This window comes from Trichoplusia ni, unplaced genomic scaffold (genome assembly GCF_003590095.1).
Source record: "Trichoplusia ni isolate ovarian cell line Hi5 unplaced genomic scaffold, tn1 tig00001922, whole genome shotgun sequence".
NCBI classification, from domain to species: Eukaryota; Metazoa; Arthropoda; class Insecta; order Lepidoptera; family Noctuidae; genus Trichoplusia; species Trichoplusia ni.
Window position 1 is genome coordinate 44,206 of NW_020800166.1, and position 22,690 is coordinate 66,895.

General features: G+C 34.3%; 1 protein-coding gene across 2 annotated transcripts in view; it reads right to left on the minus strand.

Annotated features, from left to right (window-relative positions):
• The window catches only part of LOC113507395, a gene marked incomplete at its 3' end in the record, with an annotated part of 60,378 nt that extends 38,898 nt beyond the window's left edge, over window positions 1–21,480 (minus strand). The window contains 2 exon segments of one of the 2 annotated variants that reach the window (XM_026890255.1): window positions 10,154–10,528; window positions 21,036–21,480. In XM_026890255.1, the coding sequence (XP_026746056.1) occupies window positions 10,154–10,521 (368 nt within the window). 2 annotated transcript variants of the gene reach the window in all.
• Between the last annotated feature and the right edge of the window lie 1,210 nt (window positions 21,481–22,690).

Genomic DNA, 22,690 nt, shown 5'->3' on the forward strand with positions numbered 1-22,690 from the left:
CGACTTATAGAACTGGTCCAAAGTTTAATGTAACCAATAGTATGAAAATAATATCATAATTCAATTCACAAACTAGGCTTTGAGCCAAATATTTCGATCGCCAGTAAAGCTCTCACAAAAAACAATAAATCCAACATTTGTGAATGCTTTAGAGATCCATATATCAAGTGATGCGATAAATATGCTTATTTATAATAGGCTAGATAGAAAGACATGTTTATTCTTTCAATTATTTTTAATGGTATCCGAATTGTGTTTCATTGCACTTACTTTAGCTAGCCATTTTACTTGCGTGCCAATTATCACGGCTAAAGCAAGAAAAAATGTTCACCCGTTTAGGAGTTGGAGGCCACAGACAGACACACAGAGCAGTTGAACTTATAATACCCCCCTTAGAAAGGGGCTTATGATCTTGAAATGGCGGGACCAATTTTAACAGAATATGTCTCAGAACCACCGCCAATAACTATAAACCCGAAAGTTTGATATTTGTTCCTCTTTCGCACAAAAATCACTGAATCGATTTAGACAAAACTTGGTACACTGATAGTTTATAACCAGGATTAACATAAAGCGCTTTCATCCCAATTTTATTTTTCTGTGGGATCGTTTTCGCTTTTTAGTGACCTAAACAGCTATTTTTAAATAAAAGAAGCACCAGAGTAACTTCTTTTTTAAATTACATTGTTGTATCACTTGATCAATAAAAATGCGGAAATAAGTATGTAACAGTGTTTGCATGTATGCGTGTTTGTTTGTTACCTCTTCACTCCCAAACGCGTGAGTCAATTTCAATAAATTTTGGTATGAAGATAGCTGGTTACAGGTAGTCAGAAGCTGAGAAAGTCTGACAACCAGTCTAACTAAGGGATATCGTGTTGCCCAAATAACTGGGTTGAGGAGGTCAGATAGGCAGTCGCTCCTTGTAAAACACTGGTACTTAGCTGAATCCGGCTAGACTGGAAGCTGACCCCAACATAGTTGGGAAAAAGAGCGATGAAAGAGGCACTTGTATACGAAACCAACCTACATAGTAAGATTTTCTTTTAAAATTAGTGAAATACATCAGCGCAGTCTTTCATACAATGTAAAGACTCATTAAAATACAAATAAAACGCGGCCTTACGCAATACATACATATTAACTTTATGACCTGTATTGAAAACGAAATATACTTACGTTTTATTTCTTCAATACAATATTTTACAGTAAAACAGTTTGTTGTATTTCCAATAAGAGGCCACATTTCCTAATATTGAACTCTACTCAGTACCTTAATGGAAAATTCAAAATCTATGTAGGTATTCATTTAGGATTCGAATTCGAGATTTCCGATAACCAACGAGGCAATAGGGATGACGACAATTTTTTTTTGCAGAGCAATGGATACGTATTTTTTTATTTGTCCCGCAAACATAAATTGACCGAATTACAGTGAATGAAACTTACGCGTGACGTCACGATTGAGTATAAATTGTACCATATCGTTACGTCAAGCCCCCTCTCCTGAACTTTAAAGCAGTTAATCTTTGTCATTTCTAGTTTTTCTGAAAAAGGAAAAAATACGTGTCCCATACTTTTCAATGATCTAACTGAAGGACTAATCAGATTTTTTCTTTTTATAACCAGTCATCATCCTTATTCTTTAAATATACGTTAAATTCTGATCAGTACTCAATCATGAAACACACTGGAGTTTGCAAATTGTCTAGTACTCAAAATCAAAAGTTTTTATTTCAAGTAGGCACTTTTAATCGTTACAATGATGACTCTAGTTGTCTCTACTCATAATACAAGTTTACTTAGCTTAAAACTAGATGGCGCTGTCTAGATTTATATAGGGGAGGACGACCAAAGAAACGATGGATGGATTTGGTAAAAGACGATATGGCTGTTAAGAGTGTTTCTTGTGAGATGACGTCAGATAGAAAGGTATGGCAGCAATAGCACCGACTACCAATAAAATAATTGGGATAAGGGCAGGGGAATGATGTAAAATCATTCTCTACTATATTGTTGTTGGTCCAAGCCCAGGGCCACAAGTCTGCAAAGTATTTACAATGGCCGATAAATTAATGAAAATTTGTTTAAACTGACACTTTCCGTATTCTCTTAAGCATTTTTTCTCACACAATAATTGGAATTTCGGACGGTACACTCAAAGTCATAACAATGAATTTTCAGTTATTGTCTTGGCAAAATGCTTAAGTGAAAACGAATAGTTTTAAATTTAATCCAATTGCCATTCATTCATCGGCCATTATAAATAGCAGAATCGGCGCCCTGAATGTACAGGCTAATATTATCTATATCTATACTTCTATACTACTAATATATAAAGCTGAAGAGTTTGTTTGTTTGTTTAAACGCGCTAATCTCGGAAACTACTGGTCCAAATTGAAAAAATATTTTCGTGTTGAATAGACCATTCATCAAGGAAGGCTTTATTAGGCTATAAGCCATCACGCTGCGACTCATAGGAGCGAAAATACAATTGAAAATGTGAATAAAACAGGAGAGGTATAAATCATAAGTTATATCTTCTACCCACGGGGACGAAGTCGCGGGCAACAGCTAGTTTACTATACGTAGCATGAAAAAAAACAATTACTTTTTCAGCCATCTAATACTTCTAAGAAGCAAAGAGTTTCATACGAAATAGTTTTATTTACGTTTCGAGACTCGTATGACTTATGACGTCACACGCGAATCTGCCGGATCTGTGGTTTTACTGGAAAACATGTGCTTTTCCAATTTTCTAAGTAATTATAATGATTAAGGAGAACAAATATTATTTCTATAAAATTCTAGCTGTTGCTCGCGGGCCCTCGCGCTACATATTGAAAATGATTCCTCGGGAACATAAATAAATAATAAATTCGGACAACATCACATACATTGTTCTGAACCTAAAGTAAGTTGCTAAAGCACTTGTGTTATGGAATTCAGATACAACGAAGGTACCACAAACACCCAGACCCGAGACAATGTAGAAATATGATTTTTTCAATGACCCGACCGGGGATCGAACCCGGGAGCTCAGAGTTAGCGACACCTTGAAACCGGTGCGTACGCCACTCGACCACGGAGGTCGTCGAAAATAAACATAAAACATATCATAATATAATAAACATAAGATAAAATAAAGAAAAAAATATTATATGCTATGTGTTAATCGTGGTTATAAACTATCAGTGTCCCAAGGTTCGTCTAGATCACTCAGTGGGTTTTGCCTGAACAAGGCACAAACATACAAAACTTTGCGTTTTAATATTAGTACAATAAAGAAACACATAATAGGGATGATGACATTTTTTTTTTTGCAGTATCCGTCTTGTAGTTTTTTGTATAATAATGGATACGTATTTTTAAAATTGTCCCGCAAACATGAATTTACCAAATTACAGTGAATGAAACTTACGCGTGACGTCACGATGGAGTATAAATTTTACTCTATCGTTACGTCACCCCCTCTCCTAAACTTTAAAGCAGTTAATCTTTGTCAATTCTAGTTTTTCTGAAAAAGGAAAAAATACGTGTCTCATACTTTTCAATGATCTAACTGAGGGACTAATGAGATTTTTTCTTTTTATACCCATTCATCATCCTTATTAGAACGTTTATAAAGCCGAAAACATACTTATTTATATTTAAACATTCAAAATTATAAAACGACTGCTGTACGGTAACTGGGCGCAGTTAACTATTTAAGTTGTAACTACGTTTTAACGTTGCAACTGCACGTGGTTGTTAAACTGTGATATTATAATTACAATGTTATTGTTATTTATTTCTAGATCAAAGATGAGAGTCTTAATTTACGTTTATTGTCATAATAAAAGATTATCTTTGTTAACATAAATAATTGTTTACAAGTTATAATAATACTAGCTGTTAATCGCGGCTTTGCTTGCCTGGATAGGGAGATGGAATTTTCTCTGCTACATATCACATAATTAAAGGATTCAACAAAGAAAAATTGTTAGGTACAAGGTGCACAATGTTTCAACGCTAAGATCGATCTTTTACAGCCAACCTTTGGATGGACTTCCCACAGTAAGAGCCAGATTCTTTCTGTTATAGCTGCAATAATATTACACCTCCTTAACAAAGTTGGGTGAATGCAGCTTATTTGACAATACGAAGTGTCAGCTATCTCCATGCAAAATTTCATCGAAATCGAACTAGCCGTTTGTGCGTAAGGAGATAACATACAAACAATGTACTCGTATACTTTACGGGATGTTATCACTGTTATTCGGTTAGTAACACTTACCAAAAGCAAAAAACTATGTTTTTTTTGTACGAGATCCAGGTTCGATTCCAACGCAAGCAATTGGTATATAATACATGGTTATTATATTGTGTGATCAGTATTATCATATTATATGGTATGGTCACTAGTACACACAATTATAGTGTATTGGCCAAAAAAAAACTGCTTAGTCGGTCAGACAAATTAAAAAAAAAATTGGACACCTAACTTTTTAATGATATGTTAAAATGAACAATACTTACCTACTCAATAATATTTTGGAAATCTGATTGACGTAGATACGAAACAGATTTATATTATTAGATTTAGTCAAATACCCTATAGTAATATAGAGTCATCTTTAAAATCAAATTAGACAAATAAATGACAATCAAATTCGCTTGCTCAGCTATTAGCGTTATTTTTACTCGGCATAGACTAAAGATACAGACCTAAGTTTAGTTTTAAAAATAGTTGTCTATGCGTGCCAAGACATAGTGGCGTGATGTCGTTAGTCTATTTTAAATGACATTCAAATTTTCAGTTGGTAAGCGGAACCATGAAGTAGGGATTTTAAAAATGTAGTTTTTTTTTTGACATTTTGTGAAATCTAGAAATATAGGTTAGTTTGAACTGCCAGAGATTTTTTTAAACCTATTTTTAAACGCGAAATAAGTATATTATTTTGTGCGCCCCTATTATAATATTTATTTATTTGGAAGAATCATTATTCTTTCAAAGTGTGTGCAGTAGAGGGAGGCGAAGGAATTGTTTTCTTCTTAGTTTCCTTCTTTTTCTGATTAATCCCGTTTCGGATTCTAAGATAGTCAATCATGTCTCTTGAGTCGTGGGAAGTTGGGACACACCAAGTTAAAGTGTTTAACTGTAGATTGACAATCAATACCTGCCTTAGCAACAAAAAAAAAAGATGGATCGCTGTTTACAACAAATTACTGTAGTTATTATCATTAAAACTAATTTTCGATAGCTGCCAAGTAGTGCCAAGATTTTGGCATTATCAACATAAAAACTCAGTGACCGAAAAATTGAATAGAAACAATATTTGAAGTAGAATGCTTTGAGTTTAAAACTATTTTTTTTAATAAGAACCGGTCAAGCTTGGCGGAAGCTGGATGCGAGCAGCCGAAGATAGATCTCGATGGCGTGATATTGGGAAGGCCTATGTCCAGTGGACGAATATGGGCCGATGATGATGATGATGATGAAGCTTATAACATCGGCAACAGACGCAACAGTACGTCATCCGCGAATATTTCAGCTGCCTAGCTACAATAGTTTATGTCAAACAGCCCTTTGACAGACGGACAGAGATCGGAGCTAGTTACGTTTAACCCTTTGATTCAAACCTTCAACACTCATATGAATATTTAGCTGTATCGATCAAATGACTATCCTAAAAAATAATCAACAATGCTCCTCAACTTGTGCATTAAAACACTCATTCTCCTATATATACCTACTTTACAAATTCAATAAAAAAATTCATTGAAAAACAACACTATAATATACTTATCTCTAGTCGCCATGAATCTTAAGGAACCCTAATCAATTGTTTACATGATTGAGCCGCAGCTGCCAACGGACGAGTTCCGTATATCTATCTGGCACTGACCGAGTCCGTCTAATTATAGCACATAGGTGTACAGGTAAGGAATTCATTTCGTTTCTATCGTTAAATATTAAACTTATTTAACTATTAGAAATTAAGTGTTTGTCTTAACTGTGTTTTGTCGTAGTCTCATGGTCTAGTGGTTAGAGACCCCGACTGCTATACCGGAGGTCGTGGGTTCGAATCCCGTTCAGGACAAATGTTTTTGTGATGAGCACGATCACTTGTTCTGTGTTTCGGTGTATTTTATCTATATTATGTATGTATTTAGAAATATATGTTTGTTTATCAGTTGTCTAGTACTCATAATACAAGCTCTGCTTAGTTTGAGACTATTATATAATTATTGAAAATTGTGTTTTTTAGAGTTTCATGCTGTATTACCAAGACTGCACTGTCTGTCTATCTGTCCGTCCATCTGTTACCAGGCTGTATCTCACCAAAACGAGACCTGTATGTCTGAAAAAATCATTTCCCATACATCACTCTTCTATACACATTGATTCAAATATTGTTTAACATACACCTCTGATACAATGCTATATCACAGCTAATGTAATGGGATAATGTGCAGCGACCACAAACCGCAAGAGACCTGCGCTTGCGCCACAAATTAGACAAATGAAGGTCTTACTAGCTATATAAGCAAGTATGAACAGAGAGGCAACAATCTTTATTATTGAATGAAAGCTCATGATTAAGGACTCTGGTTGGGTCCGAAACTAGTCGGGCGATCCCGATAAATAAGCGTGAGTAAACCATTGTTGACTGCAACACCCGAATGGTTGAGGTCATCACGCCAAAGCTTCTGCGTGCGACATGACGTAGCCTCGCGTGGGACAATCATTTGTGTGATCCACGAATGCTTCTCCTGAGTCTGGGTGTCTTTGTGCGTGTGCCTTGAATGTCTGTGAATCCCCAGCGACATAAAGATTGAATTCCTCAGTGAGGAAGTCGAAAAAGTCGATCAAGAAGAAGAAAATACAAAGTTCTTTAAGTATTACATCGACCATGGACTCGAAAAAAGAATTATGACACCCATAGGCCGAAAATGGTTTATAATGAATTTTTTTGGATGAGAAATTTTCAAATGACTTCTTAGACTTTTGCTGACTCAAATGGTCCATGTGCAAACCATGTTCCTATATTTTGCTCAAAGCTTACCTACATCGCCGAAGTTTAAAATAATTCCATCTTACAATCCCATAGTTAAGATAACTACAGTGCGGCATTCCAATCTAAACGCAAATAAATTGCCTGAACGTTGCGACCAAAGTTCACAACAGTTAAAATTATCGCAGAAATAATAGCAAAGAAAACGTCAGTTTAAATTAACGGGAGGTTAACGATGTGGGCAGTTTGAAATTCTCAGTAATTGATGGTAAGTTTTTGTATAATTCCTTGTATGTCTTTTGAAAATATTTTATTATTCCAAAAACTCACTACTTCTTAATAATAATCTCAGCTTATAGGCGTCCCACGGTTGAGAACAACCTCTTGCCATACAGGAAGATTCGAGTATTGATCACCACGCAAGCTCACTGCGGGCAATTTCAGATTCCAATATTTGGAATACAGGTTTCCGAACAATGTTTTTTTCTTCATTGTTTGTTAAAGGAAGCCTTAGCACATTTTTAGTCATATGCGTGGTATGCACACTCCCAAATAATCTTACAGAATGATTTGCAAAAGTATTTCCAAGATCGGTTCAGTAGATCCTGAGATTACCCCTTAAAACATTATAAACTCATAAATAATATTCGTTTAGAATTATACATCATCATCATGATCAGCCCATATTCGTCCACTGGACATAGGCCTCCCCAATCGTTCGCCATTGAGATCTATCTTCTGCTCGCATCCAGCATAAATTATACATACAATATGTATATGTATATGAAAATATATGCAGAACTTTGCGTTGCATGAACACATTACATCATTGAGCGTTAGCTACAAATTATGCCGACAGCAATTTTTCGGGCACTCGTCCAATTTGACTGTTGTCTTAGTAACACTACTGCATTATAAAATATTTATTGAGAGCTGTTGTTAATATTTATTTGTTTGATTTGAAACAAGGGTAAGCTTGCATTGAATTAAATAGAAATTGGAAGAAAACGTTAGAGGTTCGGTTGTGCAGGGATCTTGTAGTTGGGTGGATAGACAAAAATGTAAAGTTCTCGGGATAGACAGAAATGTATAATATATGTATTTTCGTTTCCTTTGGACACACTAAGCTTAAGGTGTTTTTGGAATTCAGGAGTTGCAATGATGAATGATTGCAATGATCCCACTAATACACAAATCTTACCATACATTTCTAGAAACTTCTACTCTTATTAAAGCAACGTAAACGGATCTTGAAAACACATTCCTAGCTACGCATTCCCACGAAACATTGTATTGCCCAGTAACCTAAGAGTGTTGAAGGTCAAATAGCTAGGCGTTCCATAAAATCCTATTTTCGGCTAGATTTAGTAATAGACTTTGACCAAAACACTTACTTTTAGAAATGACTAGCACAAACTAACTGAGTATCGTGCAAAACAAGGAAATATTTCAAATACTTATCGTTTACGATCATGCTAAAATTTCTACAACCAATCACACGGATATAGTAAGAATGTTTTATTGAAATAAGACTTTATAGTTTGCTGATAAGGCTTAATTTACAAGATACCGTTTCGGGATATGCGCGTTTGATTGTAAGCGTATCGGTGATCTATTTTAGTCAGATCTGTATGTTATTGTGACATTTGTGTTGTAGCGAAAAATGTGTGAGCGACGAGAAAAATGTTTTAATTAATTGTATAATTATTATTTTAAAATTGATCAAGTGCTAGTCGGTTTTTCAGTATTGAAAATTGTGCAAAATAGTTTTAAGAATAATAAATTTTCCAACAAATGGGTCATTTTGTCTGGAGATATCTGACACTGTGGATTAAAAGATAGGCTATTTACCCGACTACGCCTAGAGAACATTGTTACACGATATCCACGCGAGGAAACCCGCAGGTTATCACTAGTTTCACATAATAATTATATTATTTTATATACATATGTATATTGTGTATATTTATGGGTGAAAGTTGACGCGGAACGAGAAGATAGATAAGAAAGTAGTTAATTAGTTTATCAATGGAGATGTAAATTCAATAATAATTTATTGCATCTTTTGTCCTTGAGATAATACCTAACCTTGAAGTTACGTAATAACTAATAAGTATAAAATAAAAACTTAAAACTGTGCTTCTGTTTAAAGAAAATCTGTCAATAAACCATTTTTTTTTAATTTTTGTATAATTGTAGTTAAATAGATGTGTTAAATAAATATGAATTAGTAAGGAAATAAGGGAAAAGTAAAGGAATTTAATCCCTGCGTCGCGGAGGAAAACAACATTTGAGTCATGCACAAAGTTATCCAGACTCAGGGCCAGCAAACACCTTCGTGGATCACAAGAATCCTTGTCCTACGCGGGGTCGAGCCCGTGACACGTCGCGCACTGTGGGTTTTGGAATGGTGACCACCACTCTTTTGTTGTTATGCAAAAATAAGTTAAAAAGAAGAATGATTAACTCTTAATGCATTTTTTTTTAATGTATGAAATTGCCCGTTCGAAATCATTTTGCGTCTTAAATTCTATAACCAAAATTATTATTGACATCTAAGTCATCTTTTATTTATTTCCACTATTCATTTTAGATATTACTATGATCCAAATAAATATTGCACTCGATACGGTTAATATTTCAGGGTCATAACTCAGGAGTCGGGATCACATACCACAATAACATACAATTTGTATGATCTCATACAGTTTGTCTCATACAACAGTTGTCTTTAAACCCACTCATGACACTGTCTCATTGTCCGCCATCTTATCTTTGCAATTGACAGTTTTAATTTTTTTATCGAAAAATAATTTTGCAATGACGATAACTCATATTTTTACGATTATGTATGATTTTTAAAGTGGTTCAAAGGTTTATATATCTAAATATATCAAGTTTAAAGTCCATCCACTATCTTCTATCTTTTTATCTATGCACAAAATCTATATTTTCTTACAATTTTCACCATGACATATCAAATCTCAAGGTCTACGATTGCGTGTTTATATTTATCATATATTACAACAACAATGTCCAACAATATATTTACCACATTAATAAATATTATTGTAATTATCTAACGCTTTCAGACGCAGTAAACCATTGACATTTTCTTATCGTTTTTCTAATTAAAGTAAGCATAAACAACTTACCCGTCCGCGCCGACGTAAGTCTCTTTCGCTGTGACGCCATTGTAATGCACTCTGTTTTCCACTTCGCCATCAACGAGAACGTCAGTCATCACGAAATTAACAATATCTCTATTCAAATGCCGCCGTAAATATTTAATTTCACTTATTTTGTTTTTCTCAGTGTCATTTCGATGCTTGTGCCTAAGATGGCCGCTGTCGAAACTTTGCATTTTGAAATTAGAATCTAGTTCGGTAACTTCACTTTCGCGCTCACAGTTTGTTGTGCCTAATAAAAAAAGAATAAGCAAAGGCGTTTTGAACATTCTGCCCCACGAAATAAGTTTTGCTATGCTCGACTTTTTCTTAGCTTTCGGTGATTTGAGCTCCATTTTTAACCTGTAACAAGGTAGACACGTATTTAAATTAAAGTGTTAGGAATAAATCAATGATCAGTGAATTAGCATTTCACAATGTCATGTTGACAATTTTGTTTTAACTTTGATCGCAAATTATGTAATAAAATAGCGTGTTATATTTTTAGCTGCGTGGCCAATTAAAACGTTGCGAACGCACCTTCATTGCAAAGTGACCTTTGCATCTTTGGCTACCTAATCAAATTAAAAAAAAAAACAACAGTATGGCCGACACAGTTTAGAATTTCACATTTGACGTTTGTGTAATGTAACACTTACTTATCTGGTCTAGAATGCAGAAATACGAGCTGAATTTATATTCTAAGAATACAGTCAATTTTTTTCGTTCTAATTTTCTGATGTTAATTAGCAAAATTGTTTAATTTAAGTCTTTGAACTTTTTAATTAACGGTCATTGCCGTACATTTTAAATCTGTCAAAACGTAAAGAGTTCGTATTTAATTTTGAGAATGTATTAGGACTAGCATGACTGTCAGATTTTTATATAAATTATGGATCATAATATAATGGATTTAGATTTTTTTGGTACTTTTAAAATATAGTTTTAAATACTTTTGCATGACGTTTGTTCTACATAGCAGTTGATATTTCGCAGTTTTATTCACTTGTTTTTTAATCTAACGTTTAAGAGCTTAATTTATGCCTTGAAACTAGAAATAAAAACATTTGTTTTTGGCTGAATGCTGCCTCTATTTTCTTAATTTAATAACTACTAGCTGTTGCCCGCGACTTCGTCTGCGTGGTTAGAAGATATAAGTTATGACTTTTTCTTCGCTCCTATTGGTCGCAGCGTGATGATATACATATAGCCTAAAACCTCCCTCGATTAATGGTATATTCAACACAAAAATATTTTTTCAATTTGAACCAGTAGTTTCTGAGATTAGCGCGTTCAAACAAACAATCAAACAAACAATTAGTATATACATAGTACATACATAGTATATACATAGTAATTAGTATATATATAGTACAATTAGTATATAGATGCCAACGATATCTTCGCTACGTTTCATCGATTTTTAATTTCTCGCGCGGAGATTTTAATATTACGATAACTCATTACCTATTAACATTTTTGGCGTAGTGTAAAAGGCAATTTTGTTCTATATTACATGCATAATATATCTAACTTATTTATTTGGATAAGGATTAATACTGTATTGTTAAAAAGAGGTTCGTAAGTAACCAATAATTTTACTGTATTAAGAAAACACATAAAAATGGTTATTGTGGGTTATCCTTGGAAGATAGACATATACCACCGCGGACTTTTTTGTAGATCTATTAAAGAGGTACAAACTCGCCATACATTGTTTTGTTGTAACTCCAAAGGTTTTGGCAGCGTTCTCGATGAAACCTCTCGAATGGCTTAATTTTTTCCGACATGTTTAACTAATATCGCTCTAATATCGTCAGTTTACACAAAACCTAAACTTATTATACACTAAAACCTTCCTCAAGAATTGCTCTATCTATCGTTGAAAACCGCATAAAAATCCGTTCAGTACTTTTCTAGTTTATCGCGAACAGACAGACAGACAGACGCGGCAGGGGACTTTGTTTTATAATATGTAAGGATAAGGATAAGGATAAGGATAAGGATAAGGATAAGGATTTGACGCAGTAGCCACTTTCTTGGACGTCATTTTTCTAGTTATTAATGAACCTATGAACCTTTGAAATAACGTGGCTTTCTATTGATATAAGAATTATCAAAATCGGTTCAGTAGATGTTAATAAAAAGTAAAGAAGGTAATCTATTCATCAGTGTATGTATAATATAACACTCATTTATTCATTCCCGCCCGCTTTAAATCTTTTTAATCGACAATGATCCTACAGAAACATAAAATCTGGATAAAACTATCCTATGTGTTAATCCTGGTTATACGCTATCTGTGTACCAAGTTTCGTCAAAATCCGTTTAGTGTTTTTTGCGGGAAAGAGTAACAAACATCCATACATACAAACTTTCGCATTTATAATATTAGTAGGATGTGTTTATACACAAAGTTAAGTCAATACCAATGACGTAGGTAGCCTATTATTCTGCCTATGTCTTGTGACCATAATAAGTGTATTTCTATACTATTTTCTAGACTAGTCTAGACTATTAGGACATAAAATTAGCAATAAAAGTCTTATCTGTAAAGAAAGATCTATCATCTTAATGTGCTGTGTTTATTGTGTTACATTGAGTGTGTAAAATCTGTCATTTTACAAACTCCTACAGCAAGTACCAAATTGTGTCATTTTAAAACAACTGACATTTTACAAAAGACGCAAAGCAAGTATCAAATTTGATCATGTACCTCCTTGGAATATTCTAAAAAAGTTTCATCGAAATCTGTGCATTGTTTTAAGAATGCATAATCGTTATCACATGTCACTTGACGTCTATGAATTGTTTTAGGGTTTCTTGATCCAAGGGAATAAAGCGGAACTGTATCTCATAAACCGAAAGAGCTAGACAATAGGGATGATGACAATTTTTGTCCCAGTGTCCGTCTTGTAGTTTTTTGTATAATAATGAATACGTATTTTTTAATTTGTCCCGCAAACATAAATTCACCAAATTACAGTGAATGAAACTTACGCGTGACGTCACGATTGAGTATAAATTTTACTCTATCGTTACGTCACAAGCCCCCTCTCCTAAACTTTAAAGCAGTTAATCTTTGTCAATTCTAGTTTTTCTGAAAAAGGAAAAAATACGTGTTTCATACTTTTCAATTATCTTACAGTCATCATCCCTATTGAGATCGACGATGTATTTCTGTTGAGCATCGAAAAAACTATCCAGGTATGGCAACGACTAGTAGTAGATACGTTCATACATTTAATTTTGATTCCTGCCCACCATTTTTTCTTTAATTATAGCTTGACAGACAAGTTTTTTTTTTATCCTATCCATATTATTGAATCCAACTCTCACACAAACAACATCGTAAATTACAAAATTTAGAAATAACTTAGTAATTTTACATAATGTCAGTTTTCCCTAAACTACCTGCGACATGCATACATAATGCTTATTGTAGCTGTTGCGTGTTCGCATCGATCAAGATAACCGTTATCATTCGTATGGAAAATACTGTAAAAATGGCGACACGTGTAAACAAAACTACTTGTAATATCCAGGGGAGGTATCACGTGTTCTGCAAATGATGAGCAATTGATTTGCCATCATTGCTGTAGTAACTGGTTGTCTGTGTGCATGTGATTTGTATGTTTGCCAAACTCCCGCGACACAAGGATTAAATTCCTTAGTGCGGGACATTTAGAAAAGAAAAGTGATGTAATGATAGTGAAAATTGTACAATGATTCCTCCTAAATTGCTAAATATATTACGCTTTCTTGATAAGGATCTGGTTAAAATATTATTCAACTTGCAGCAATGACAAGTACATATTTCAAGTTTTAATAAAAAAGAAACATTCAAAATCATTTCACTCAACCATTTCACTTAATTTAAAAGAAAATCGACCAATTGAGAAAATACTCCTTTTTAATTGGGTTATTAAACGACCAAGGTATAAACACAATATTGAAAATTTAATTAATTTAATTAAAAATTTCTTTTTTAAATCTTCCGCCCTTGCACCTCATAATGGCCCAAGTGTTTATTATCGAACTTATCCAAGAATACCTGCACCTTTAATATAACAAACTAAATTAAAATCACTCCATCTGTTCGTGAGCTAAAATGCCACAAACAGACAAAAACTTTGAACACCCCTTTTTGCCGGAGGTTGAAAATTACTTATTTAGTATAATTATATCTTTTCTTATCTTTAAAATCAGATACAGAACAGGTATTTATCCTAACAGGTCCATGTGCTAAGAAATTCTTAGCAGTCTAACTACAGTCTAGGCAATAAATCTTTATCTGCCTAGATCTATTATTTCCAGTTAGAAATGTACAAGTATTGTCACCGCACCCTTCAGCCTTGGAAGCTTAAGGTAAGATTACAATGAGATACTGATTATGTATTCATTACTAGCTGATGCCCGCGACTCCGTCCGCGTTTTAGTTCACAGAGAGAGACAGACAGACGGTCAAACAATTTTTACTGCAGTAGACCAAAAATCCAAAAAGAAGTTTTAAATTACGGACAGAAGTGTCATACATACTTTGACCCCCTATTACCTACCCTTGCAGACCTTTTTCCAGTTAAAAATAGCGTATGTCCTTTCTCAGGCTCTAGACTATCTGTGCCCCTAATTCATTACAATCGGATCAGTAGTTTTGTCGTGAAAGTGAGACAGACCGACACTTACGTATTAGGGATACGATCCTTACTAATATTATAAATGCGAAAGTAAATCTGTCTGTCTGTCTGTTTGTTATGCTTTCACGTCTAAACCACGGAACTGATTTTAATGAAATTTGGTACAGAGATAGAATCGACCTTGAGAAAGAACATAGGATAGTTTTTGTCCCGGAATTTTGAAGAGTTCTCTTGGAAACGCGATATATTGCTAAATTGTTTTATGACTTCGCTTTGTATATATATTTATTTGCTCGTGACTGTACCTGCCTTTACAACGTCATCCCACCACGTCTGGCATACAAATGTGTTTCGAAATCTGCCTGAATGTCTTAGCACTAGCTTGTTATGTCTAAAATCATTATTACTATGACAACGATCCCAAATTCTGCTATTTACATTGGCCGATGAATAGCTTAAAATGTCACTTTTCGTATCCTCTTAAATTTTTTTCCTCCAAATAATTGGAAATTTAGTATGGGACGGTACACTCAAGGTTAATACAATTAATTTTTAATTATTGTGTTGGCATTATGCTTAGGAGAATAGGAATAATTTCAAATTTAATCTGATTCCCATTCATTCATCGGCTATTGTAAATAGCAGAATTAGAGCCCTGTGCTGTCTCAATCTGAATCTATTGACAAATTATGATGAAATGGCATTAAATTCAACTTCAATTTTAATTAACTATAATTAAACTTATTATATATAACAATTTTTTAGTAACGACTCTGAGGATTTTAATGCTTGCATCGCATGAAGTTTCGGAAACATTCAAGTCACATGCAATACACCAAGACTTAAAACAAGCATTCGTATATCACACAAATGCTTGCCCTGCGCGAGGACTGGGGGATTGAACCTAAGACACGACGCGCCTAGTGGACTTGGCGTGGTGACTTTAACCACTCGGCATTAATTTAAAATATAAACCACTCAACAGAATTCGATATAATTTGACAAATGGATAATTTTGTAGAATCCTAATCTGGTATCTAATAAATATATTCAATTACAACGTAGTAAAGCAATAAATTAAATAGACAATACTATTCTTGTATTTAGCAACAATTTACAATTACATTTAAATGACATGCATCGTGTAGTTAATGTCACAATACGGCGGCCATGTTCCTATTCAATGACCGATTTTCAAATTTGAATTTCGATGCGTCATTCTTGTTTTAAGCTTCGTGATATTTTGCTAGGATGCATTGGCAGCTGTCAAAATGACATCTTACTAATATTATAAACGCGAAACTTTGCAAGTACCTATGGATGTTTGTTCGTTTTTCACGAAAAAACTAATGAACGGATTTCGACGAAACTTGGTACTCTGATAGTGTATAACCAGGATTAGCACATATAATATGGGTTTTTATCCCGATTTAATGTTTGCGTGGGATTATTTTCGATATTTAGCGGGCGGGCCAGTGGGCACCCGCTAGTAATATTCAATTAATTGATTATATCTCGGTTTATAAAATACCGCCTGTTGTCAGAAGGGTACACTGTCACTCTATTTTACCCTTCGGCTACTGAAATTCAAGAGGTACAGTAAAGTTTGTAACATTGCATAGTAGGGGGTGAGTAATCTCAAGACCAACAGAACCAAATTTGAAAACTCTTCCTTCAATACATTATTGGCGAGTGCCACAAATAAGGTCATAACGAGTTCCTCCGTATTTCGGAAGGCACGTTAATTAATTGTGGGTCCCGGCTGTTATTCATACACCTTTGACAGTCGTTCCAGATATTAGTCAGAAGCTAGAAAGTCTGACAACCAGTCTAACTAACAAGTATCGTGTTGCCCAGGTAACTGGGTTGAGGAGGTCAGATAGTCAGACGCTCCTTGTAAAACACTGGTACTTAGCTGAATCCCTTTAGACTGGAAGCCGACCACAACATAGTTGGGAAATGGCTAGGCCGATGATTACTTGCGAGTGCCATAGATTGAAAATTAACCCGAAAAATGTCCAACAAATCGGGTAGAGTCAGCTAGTTATGTATAAAGGCCACTTGAACACACGTGGGTCATGATAGCCGGGCTCTCCGCCTCCGTAGAGTGGCGCGGCATTGACATGGACATAATACAGCCCAGCCATATTTGACGCCATGATAATTATTTTCGATTTAGCGCGTAAATTAAAATATTCGTATGTCGAACGATCGAGTTTCAAGTCAAACGGCTGTGTTTTTTTTTTAATAATGTTTATTTGGTATCTAATACTTTAAGTAGCTTGGCAGAATGTTGATTTTAGCTGTGATACGTCTTCTGCAAAATCATTAAATGAATATGTGTATATGGAACGTATGAAATGTTTCTTTTAATATTTTGGGTGATTCTCCAGAAAAAAATAACACAAGCTAACGTCGTCGTTATCCGCACCAACTGGTCTAAGTAACTGTAGTACTAAATTGTTTAAATTTTTAAGTCATCTATTAATAGCCTGAGTACTTTACGAACTTGGATAAAAATAATATAGAATACATCAATCTGCAGTATCAAAAGTGTGGTTAGGATAATGACGTTTTTAACTTGTTTTACTTTTTTCCGGAGAATCACCCATTTGCATTTATTTTAAAACGACTCTTCGCAGCATGTAATTGATACTTGTATTGCGGGTGCTTCACAAACATTCAAATCAGACACACGACGACACACTCAGAACAAGCATTCGTGGATCACACAGACGCTTGTCCTGTAAGGGGATCGAACCCTCGACACTTCGCGCAGTGGGTTTGATTTGGTGACCTAAACCACTCGGCTATCAGTGCTGTCGGATCTTTTGCACTTATGCAAAAAATGCCCGTTTGACATTTGCGTTTTTAATTTTTTTTTTCATTGTTTTCAATCTACTCTATGAAAAACTAGCTGTTGCCCGCGACTTCGCCCGCGTGGTTAGAAGATATAAGTTAGGATTTAATGAACGGAAGCCCTCGAAGATGAATAATTTTCCGGTTTTTTCCACATTTTACATTGTATCTTCGCTCCTATTAGTCGCAGCGTGATGTTATATAGCCTATAGCCTTCCTCAAGGAAACATCTATTTAACACAAAAAGAATTTTTCAATTTGAACCAGTAGTTCCAGAGATTAGCGCCTTCAAACAAACAAACAAACTCTTCAGCTTTATAGATTATGTATTTTATCATGACATAGAGCTGATCTCATGTTGGTATTAGAGTTAGAGTTTGGCAGTAGGAGTATTGGTCATAGTTGGCTATAGGTAACGCCAAAGTCATTGTACGTGACGTGTTCGATCCCCGCGTAGGACAAGCATTTGTGTGATCCACGAATGCTTGTTCTGAGTCTGGGTGTCTTTGTGCATGTGACTTGAATGTCTTGTGAAATCCCCGCGACACAAGGATTATAATTATTTATGTAGGAGTTGTTTAAGCAGAATAGTCGTCTCTTTGATCATGAGAAGGTATAAAATCAAATAAATCTTCTATAAATAACTCAGATATTTATTTCAAAATATATTATGTCAGTTTACATATTGTGTAGGTATCAGAAACTGCTGAATCAATAACAATTCAAGTTCGTTGACAAGTAAAATTCACAGACCATTACAAATAAGGCTATTTTATTAGAATGCACTACATATTAAGTATAATCTGTATTTATTGGGGTTCCGTAAGGTTCCGCTGTCTGTCTGTCCGTCTGTCACCTCACCGGGCCGTATCTCAGAAACCGTGATAGCTAGACGGGTGAAATTTTCACAGATTATGTTTTTTTTTGTTTGCCTCAGTTATAGGGTTCCGATTTTACCATTTTACTACGGAACCAAAATGAATACAGATTATATAATTATAATACAAATCAAAGTAAAGCACCGCTTGATACGACCATATATTTGATGGTTGATGTGTCTCTTTAACTTATTTCTACGGAACCAGAGTCACAAATCCGAGTCACATTTCAACGGTTAATATCTTATAACTACACTTTATTATATTTAAATAACTATTATTTTCGAAGTTAATTGTTTTATTACAAAACCCTCACTGAAACTTGTTTTTCGTAAAAAATACATTATTCATATATAAAGTTGAGGGTCGCTGAGATTCAATACGACCTTTACTTCAATATTTCCGAATGCACTTGCTTAAATACCAAGATATTGAAACAGGTTAAGCGGTTCTTCCCAAGGTAAGTAAAATGATGGGATTTATATATACTAACTCGCAGTTGCCTGCGATTTCGTCTGCGTGGTTAGAAGATATAAGTTATGACTTTTTCTTCGCTCCTATTAGTCGCAGTGTGATGGTATATAGCCTAAAACCTTCCTCGATGATTGGTCTATTCAACACAAAAAATGTTTTTTCAATTTGAACCAGTAGTTCCTGAGATTAGCGCGTTCAAACAAACAAACAAACTCTTCAACTTTATATATTAGTATAGATATAGATTAGTATAGATATATTAGAATAGATATTATATAACCGTAAAGATATGTTAAGATGTAAAAAGTTGGAAATTTAATTAGTTACTAGATTATCAGCGACTATTATCACATTCTACTAATTCCTACTAATATTAAAAACGTGAAATTTTGTTTGTATAGTTGTTTGTTCCTCTTTCACGCAAAAAACTACTAAACGTGTTTAGACGAAACGTGGTAGACAGATAGTGTATAACCAGGATTAACACATAGGATGGTTTTTCCCGATTTTATGTTCCCGTGGGATCATTTTCGATTTATATCAGGCGGAACCGCGGGCAACAGCTAGTTAACTAATAAGTTCAAATTCAAGACACAAACAAATTATCTTAATGACAGTAAACAACAAATATAAATCCTTTTTGTTAAATTGTAATTATTGTTTGACTATTTATCTAATCTATCTAATTAATATGAGAAAAGAAGACAAAACAAAACGTTTTTAAATTTAGTACTTTTATATTTTCTCACGGATTTCATCAGGAGATGTTATAAAAACAATTTAAATGAATAATTATGTTCTATAGTTAGACTTTGGCATTTAATTATAATATGCAATAGTTTTGTATTTAATTTAGATTTCTCATGTCAGAGCCCCGATTCTGCTATTTACAATGTCCGATGAATTAACGGCAATTGATAAAAAAATTTAAACGATTCGTATACTCTTTATCAGATAACGATTCGTATTCTATTTAATAAATATGCATTGTCATCGGGTTTGAAGCTACCCTGAAAATTTCAGCCTGCTAGCTTATCGGGAAGTGCCTCAAAATTGAGATGCAAAATATCCAACCGGAACGACAAACAAACAAGAAAAGTGAGTGAAAAAACGTGGGAAAAAGTAGATTTTGATCATCTATTGAAAACTGTTTTTTGGTACATGAAACATACAATAAGAAGAACCTATTGCACCCACCAAAACGTAATATATATTATCCCTACTAATATTATAAATGCGAAAGTAACTCTGTCTGTCTGTCTGTATCGCTTTCACATCTAAACCACTGATTTGATTTTAATGAAATTTGGTACAGAGATGGAGTTGACCTTGGAGAAAGAACATAGGATAGGTTTTATCCCGGACTTTTGAAGAGTTCTCTTGGAAACGCGATATAACCGACATCGACGCGGGCGAAGCCGCGGGCGAAAAGCTAGTATGTAATATAGGAGTAAGATAGAAATAAAAGTAAAAGATTTAAGAGATCACTTTAAATGACCGCATTTTTTGAATTAGGTTTTTAAATGCTTGCAAAATTGATTTACTTACAATTTTCAAAAAAATGCTTGATTGGTATTTTTGTCGTAACACATGGGTAGTCATTTCTTTCAGAATTGTCGGATGTAATTTACTTACTTGCATTTTATTGATGTTTAAATTATTTTTATGTAAATGAATTATACTTAAATTGTTTTAGATATGAAAAAAAATACTGTTTCAGTCTTTAGCAATTTAAACGTATTTTATTTTTGTATTAGTTTTTTATTCGCGGTATTTTTTTCGGAACCAGTGCTTTTGTATTATATCTGCGTGCATTTTTTTTATTTACTTAGTCATTCTTTAAATGAGTTTTTTAAATAATGTAATCAAATATCTCTACAATCATCTTATCACCACTTATCTAACCTTGCACCATGCCTTATAAAATGGCAAAATCGCAACGAAAACCTCCTTTAAAAGATTCCGAACTGAAAATTCCTGTGCCACATCGTATGACAATTTAATTAAAACAATAAGACTCACCTGTCCAGTGTTACACAATATCCATTCACAATCACTTACATCCAGATTTAAAAAACCAAAAATAAAAATTTAAAAATCCACAAAATGCACTTTCACAAAAACTGAAGTTCATAAAAGGTATTTCTGGGCTAAATTCTTCGGTAAAAAATACAACTTTCATTCAATTATTTTGTATTAAAGTTTCGAAAGTTTAGCGTAATTTTGGCGGGAGCGGGCGACAGCGGGACGGGACCTGACGTGTTCACCGGCCGGCTGACAGACCGAAACTGGTCTCTGGGTGTAAAATGCGAACCGGTGTGCCAACGTGGTATCGTACGATATTGAAGCAAATCGGAAATTGATACGTCACACTGCAAGCCGCTTACGTATGCCAGCATTTTTTTAAGAACAGCAAGGAATTTTTAACCGATTGCTAAAAATGGGTGTTATGTACTCAATTTGAGCGTATGTTTGTTCACGCCTTCGTCGATTATATATGCAATAATTAATTTAACCGTAATTTTACTAATTATTTATGTTTTTATCTCATAATCCAAATGTACCAATATTTTGGTCGGGATTTTCCAACTGTTAGCAACCATAGCGGTTGATTCTCAATTTTTCCTGGAGAACGTTTTGCCCAAAAGTGGGATATTATACACAATATGTCCAATTAATATAGTCAACACATACAACACACACAAAGTTTATTATTAACCTTGTTTTACAAAACCATCATTATTATTTTATTAACTCTACTTCTTTAACGGATAATTTATTTTATTAGGTCATCCGTCGTTGCATAATGACTTTGTATTTAAAATTTGCTTTCGTTTCTTGCACACGTTAGTAGAAGTTCAAAGCAAATCATGGTTACATATTTAATAAAAATATAGTATTTAATTAGAATAAAGGGTTTTTCCGAAAATCAATTTTCCTTACGCTTTGATATAGAGAAAAAAACCCATGATACAAAGCCGTTATTTATATTTATAAGTTTCTATTTTCCTGGAGATAGTTCTGAATATGTTCCGAATCTAATTTGTGCGCGCCGCGCTGTGTGTGTGTGATTGTCAGATATTTTTTAATGAAATTTTTAGTCGTGTGACAGTGACATACCATACGGTAGAAAACAACGATTCATAAGAAGAATAATAGATTTATGTTTTTTTTTATAAAAAAGACGTCGTCCGATTTTCAGACCTATCCAAATATGCACACAAACTTTCATGAGAATTGGTCGAGCTTTAAAATGCGGACAACATCACATACATTGTTCTGAACCCAAAGTAAGTTGCTAAAGCACTTGCGTTATGGAATTCAGATACAACGAAGGTACCACAAACACCCAGACCCGAGACAATGTAGAAATGTGAATTTTTACATTGACTCGACCGGGGATCGAACCCGGGACCTCAGAGCTAGCGACACCTTGAAACCGGTGTGTACGCCACTCGACCACGGAGGTCGTCAAACTGCAAACAGTATGATATACATCTATTTAAGTAGTAGTAGTTAGTACAGGCGTTATTTTCCTGTAACTTCGTTGATCGTCATATATCCTTTTAAAGCGTGACTAATAGGCACCTTTTGCCTTATATTGGCTTTAACCGCGGTACCAAAAATTTACTTCGCACTATTAATAACCTAAACTGCACGAAATTATTTGTCTTCCT